Source organism: Eschrichtius robustus, chromosome 11 (assembly GCF_028021215.1).
Source record: "Eschrichtius robustus isolate mEscRob2 chromosome 11, mEscRob2.pri, whole genome shotgun sequence".
Taxonomy (NCBI): Eukaryota; Metazoa; Chordata; class Mammalia; order Artiodactyla; family Eschrichtiidae; genus Eschrichtius; species Eschrichtius robustus.
This window is the reverse complement of record NC_090834.1, coordinates 94,666,660-94,673,011: the sequence shown is the minus strand read 5'-3', so window position 1 is coordinate 94,673,011 and position 6,352 is coordinate 94,666,660. Positions and strand designations below refer to the sequence as shown.

The following is a 6,352-nucleotide window of genomic DNA, read 5'->3' as shown; positions in this document are numbered from 1 at the left end:
TTGGTTCTCCTGTAAAAAAATGACATAAGAATCGTGCACAATTTTTGTTATGGAGCTGGAACTAAAAATAGCCACGATTTTATTTCAATCTTAATATGTGCTAATGGTGTTACATTAATCACATCAGTTAACTGTCAGATTAGCACATGGTTCTTCTTTTTTGTTTTTTTTTTAATTTTTATTTTGTTTTGTTTCATTTTATGGATAAGAAAACTGAGACTCAGGAAAATTAGTAACTTGTGATGCCTCAAATTATACGTACGGCTAATAAGATGTGGCAGAAAGGTGCTTCGAATCCTGATCTGTTTGACTCTGAAGCTTTATTCGTCATCTTATTATATGGAAGTGTTTCGCGAAAGTGAAACATGCTTGCAACTGTTAGGATTATTATAACATTTTTTATTTTTTATCTTTTACCTCTTGTAATTAGCCATCAACTTGAACTGTGGAGGTGTGTATCATCTCCTCTGTGTGAATCATTTTGTCCTGATTTCTCTTTGACTGTGGTCACACTGCCAACTCCTTATGGCAGAATGTTACAGCCCCAGAGAGAGCCAGAGCTGCCTGTTAGTTCATCCACAAAGCCTAGATACATGGAGAGCTGATGATTTACAATCAGCAGCCGGCACAGAAATGGGAGGATCAGGTGGACTGTGGAGTCTATTGAGACATGTACAAAACCCACTTTCACACTTGATTTATGTCATTTGGGGCAAACAACTGATAATCTTTCTGAGGCTACAGACCAGACTTTTTAGACCAGCGAATGATAACGTCTCAGGATTTATTCCTATAGCTAAGTCTTTCTCTTTCTACATCCTCTCTCTAGATTTTTAGGCTCGCTAAGGGAAATATCTCTGGCTTCAGATTGATCATAACAAACAGAAGCTGGTAGGAAAGCTACAGCCATCTGTTTTCTATAAATTAAATGTTCCGATTAGAGACCCCTATAGGATATATGCATCAGAAAGACATGGCGTATTACTTATGTGAAAGAATATTATTTCTTGCTATGACTAAAATATGCCAACTCTGGAACTTGCCTCTTTTAACTGTTAATTCTCGGTTTTGTTGTTTTTTTTTAAGAAGTGTTGGAACTAGATGATAAGTCAGGGATACAGATGAAAATTTTAGCTGGGAAATGGAGTGGAGAGGGCTAGAGAGAGAAAGAAGAATTTATTAACCTCATTTTTTGATTAGGTCAAAGTGAGAATTTTATACTTCTTGGTTCTTATACAATTGTAAAAAAAATTTATTTATTTATTTTGGGTTTTTTGGCTCTTTCTTATTTTATTGTTTAGTTTTAATTTTTATATACTTTTTAAAGGTTACTTTCCATTTACAGTCATTGCAAACCGTTGTACAATACAACCTTGAGCCTATCTCATACCCAACAGTTTGTACCTCACACTCCCCCACGAACATTTTAAATGAATGCATCTTAAGATCTAGATTTTTAAAATTTGATTCCTGATTATTGTATTGTTTTCCTGAGGGTTTGCACTTAACTGTCAGAACCCAAAGAAATATTACCCATTGCTCTCCACAATTTTCAATAGAACAGGATGATGCCGCATTGCTACTTTAAAGTTATAAGGAGATCTGCTAAAAGCTCCTTGATTCTTCCTCAGAAATGTCTACATCTGAGTGCTGGTAAGACTGGTCCGTAAAGCATACTGTCACATTCATTGGAAGAATACCTACTCCTCCTGATGCTATTCTTTGGGTCCAGAAAAGGAATTGCAAGAATATCATGCTTGAATTGGGATACGTATTCCCCCCAAATATCAGTAAGAACATTTCAGAGTGATTTTACCCCAAATATACATTTTTCCAGCACTGCTGACGTAGAATTCGATTAACAAGTTTAAAACAGCAGTACAAAGGCAGCGTTTACTCACTGGCGAGCAGGCAATTCGTCTCTCACCTCACAGGAGATAGCTACCTTCCCAGATTTGAATGTGAATAATTAATGGATTTAGGATGGACAAAGGACAAAGGTGCAGTCTGTTCTTCTACTGCTTTTTTTTTTTTTTTTTTTTTTTGCTTGTTTTATTTCCTGTATATTTTTATTTGCAACTTTGATTCTTTTGGTGGTTGTGCTGTGTGCTTATCCCCATCCTCTGGAATTGTACAATCCCTACTCCCAAAACAACCTTGGGATGCCTTCAGTTACTATTCTATTCTCTTTTTCCCCTCATTTTAATTAGACCCTCTTTATCCCTCTTCTTTTCCACTATTTTGCATTCTCTCCCCAGACTGGCTCTTCCATTCTCCATAGGGGTCCATACGTCACACACTTACACTGTTGTAAAATTCATTAGACATTTGTGTGGGATTGGGGAGGGGATAGAAAACAGAAAATTTTTGTATAAAAAAATTTTTCTGAAATATTCCTTTCAGAAAATTTGAAAAAGACTAAAAGAGATGTTAAAATGTTTCTCCTAATCTCTCTCCCAGGGTTAACCTTTGCAACCATGTTTGTAGATTTTTGTTTCTGAAAATGTCTGGAAGGAGTTTCACCAATTTGGTGCAGATATTTATGCTACTTTGATTTTAAATGTAGATTATATACAGCGGTGTGCTGGTAAATGTTTAACAGCCAGCTCTTTGAACAAAATATATGCATATGTGTACATACATACATATATATGTACATATATATATATATATATTTACAAACCTTAGTGATATAAAAGATATATACCACACAATTTAAAAATGATAATAAAATATAAAATATTCTTTATTGTAAATTCCATACAGCTGATTTATTCTCACAGACTGCATTTGTTGATTTTTACAGAAGTCTTGCATCTACAGCCAACCTATGGTTGCAAGTGACAAATGAATATGTTTCCAATATGAATATTGATTGATATTTTCATTTCCATTAACATGTAAGTCAAAAGTGAAACAACAAAGACATATTGAAACTTCACTAGTTTATAAATTAAGTAAGCAACCTCTTTGTTGAACTGGATAATAGTGTTTAAATACTGGAAGAATATTTCTCAGTTTGCTCTGCTATCTGCAATGTAATGTCTATAGGTATGAAATGTATGTTTAATCTACATTATTAACATTTTTTCCATCACTTTTTAAGTTTAAACTATGCATTCTCAAAGAGGATAATACGGCCCCTTGGGGGCAAAAAGTGGCTCTTTGGATGGAGCAAAAAATGTTACTTTTTCATATATAAAGCATGTATACATACAGTATACAAACAGTAATATATCTGTGTTTTAAATATTTCATGGAGAGGGGACAATTAGGCCAACAATATCTAAAAGGACTACTCGGGGGGTAACAATAACAAAACAACAAGTTGAGAAACACTTGTTTGGAAAATCGACCAAACAAGAAATAAAACCCTGATTTGTAGTGTTTGCTGATTTCTAGTAAGTACTCCCATCGTGGCCAATTTCAAGCTACCAATGTGATATCACTGAACATGGAGTTGGGAAGAGAGGTACAGCACCATACCATTATATAATATTTCCACCATGCAGGCATAACGGGTATAAAGAAGAACCTCAAGAGTATAGAGAATAGTAGAATGCGATAAAATAATTGGCAAGCAATGAGTTTTAAGTATCTTAATATAGATTATTAAATTGGACATTTATGTAGTTTTATTTCGATTAAAGACTTTATTTAAACAACTGGCTCACAGAATTTTTGAAAATATAAGCATTATCTTTCCTGAGCAGGTTGGAGCTGGCTCAGGAAAGATAATGCTGCACACCACTAGATAATAAATGCAAAACTTTAGCAGGGGAAATCTGCCCCATAGACACCCCGAAGAGGCAGCTTTTCTTCAGCCCTGTTGAAACGATGCCTAGAGAGGGCCCAGCAATTTCTTTTAGCTGGCTGAGATAATGAATATTTCGTCCATACCTTTAATTTTTTGAAAAATGGTATATACTTCTAGAATTAGACTTATTAGTTCAAATGGTATGAACTCACTTTAGGACTGGATACCAAATATCAAATTGTTTCCAGTAAGGTTGCATCAGATTTTGCTCTCCCTAACAGGGTAGGAGATTCCTATTTCACTGCACATTATACTTAAAAAAAAAAATACATTATCACCAGAGAATTATAGTATCTCATTATTGATTGAATAGCAAATTTAAAAGTGAAATTTGCATATGCCAGTTGGAGAAGATTGTATTGTACCAAACAGTACAACCACATGAGACACGCTACAGATAATCATTCAAACCATTATGAATATAGGTTTGAATTAAACAGTCATTCAAACATGTCTGAAAGCCAGAGATTTGAAAATGAAGGAAAAAAATCTCATTATGACCAGTTTGAGAGATCCTTTAGCAAGGGCTCATTATTTTTCAACCAACAAATATTTTCTCCCTCTTCCAATATCTGTAATGTTGATGACGATGGGGGAGTCTTTATCCAACCATCATCATTCAAAGGGTATTACAGTATAGATGATATGGAGCAACCTTACACATGTAATCAAACAAGTGAGGCCTTAAGTGAGAGCTCTATCTTCAATAATTACAACAGTATTTATAATGGAGCGAGAATCTATCCATACATTGAATCTGGGACTAACTTTGACCAAGACTCAAGTCTCATGAAACATCAGAGAACTCAATTTTCAGAGAACCATTATAAAGGGAATGAATGTAGAAATGTCTTTTATCAAAGCTCAAATCTTATTACACATAAGAATATCCATATTGGAGAAAATAATTACAAATTTAGTGAATGTGGTAAAGTTTTTAACCAGTCTTCGAGAGTTACTCAACATCCGAGTATTCATGCTAGGGAGGAACGTTACAAGTGTAATGCATGTGGGAAAGTCTTTAATCAATTATTAAATCCAAATAGACATAGGGAAATCCATACCAGAGGGAAACATTACAGATGTGAAGAATGTGGCAAAGCCCTTAACCGACACTCAAGCCTTACTCGACATCAGAGAATTCATACTGCAGAGAAGCCTTACAAATGTACAGAATGTGGCAAAGCCTTTAACAGGCGTTCATATCTTGCTCTGCGAATTCATACTGGAGAGAAACCTTATAAATGTAAAGAATGTGGCAAAGCCTTTAACTGCCACTCGAATCTTACCCGTCATGAGAGAATTCATACTGAGAAGGAACTATATAAATGTACAGAATGTGGCAAAGCCTTTAACAGGCGTTCATATTTTACTCAGCATCAGAGACCTCACACTGGAAAGAAACCTTTCAAATGTAAAGAATGTGGCAAAGCTTTTAATTGCCACTCAAACCTTATTCGACATAAGATAATTCATACTGCAGAGAAGCCTTACAAATATAGATAATGTGACAAAGCCTTTAAGTGAGCTGTCACCTCACTCAACATCAGAAAGTGCATGGTGGAGAGAGACCCTACAAATGTAATAAGTGGTGAATGACATTTGTCCTAAACATACACATTAGAAAATGCCAGAGAGTTCATACTGGGAAGAATGTTTGATGATGTAAAAAAATGTAGGAAAGTATTTAATTAAAAAATCAGATCTAAATAAATATCAGAGAATTCATAGTAGATAGCATTTAGTCAATAACTCTTTTCTGGTATTACTTTAAATCAAGATATTATAGAAGATAATCCAAAATTAAAACACTTAGAAAAATTATTTGTTAGTATGGATCACAGGATCAAGGGGAGAGATGTTTGACAGGTATAATTATTATCATTGTATCCTTATTTATATTGACATTATTTGAAAATAAAATTTAATATAATTCAACTCTCACAAAAAAAAAAAAAAAAAAAACAAAGCTCCAAATATTTAAGGGTTAATTGAAAGGTTCCTGAAATGTGTTGTTCCTTTACATTTGAAGTTTTTAGGTCCTCCCTATTCTGTAAGATGTTATTTATAACTCACTAGATCTGTTTTTTTTTTTTTTTTTTTAATTTATTTATTTATTTATTTATTTATGACTGTGTTGAGTCTTCGTTTCTGTGCGAGGGCTTTCTCCAGTTGCGGCAAGTGGGGACCACTCTTCATCGCGGTGCGCGGTCCTCTCACCATCGCGGCCTCTCTTGCTGCGGAGCACAGGCTCCAGACGCGCAGGCTCAGTAATTGTGGCTCACGGGCCCAGTTGCTCCGTGACATGTGGGATCTTCCCAGACCAGGGCTCGAACCCGTGTCCCCTGCTTGGCAGGCAGACTCTCAACCACTGCGCCACCAGGGAAGCCCTAGATCTGTTTTTAGTGGTGTGGCACAGAATCCCCTCTGGCAGTATAGACAGTATCATGATTGCTAACAGTTTTATAAACAATATAGTTTCTATGATAGTGATGACAGAGAAAAAGATACTGTCAGAGTCTGTTTTAACTGAAA

At 35.1% G+C, this 6,352-nt stretch overlaps 1 protein-coding gene across 1 annotated transcript; it reads left to right on the top strand.

The window, feature by feature from the left end:
- Window positions 1-4,267: 4,267 nt before the first annotated feature.
- LOC137772255 (zinc finger protein 708-like) lies at window positions 4,268-5,323 on the top strand. Its single transcript, XM_068556115.1, has one exon. The coding sequence runs from the start codon at window positions 4,268-4,270 to the stop codon at window positions 5,321-5,323; it is 1,056 nt and encodes a 351-aa protein (XP_068412216.1).
- The last annotated feature ends 1,029 nt before the right edge of the window (window positions 5,324-6,352 follow it).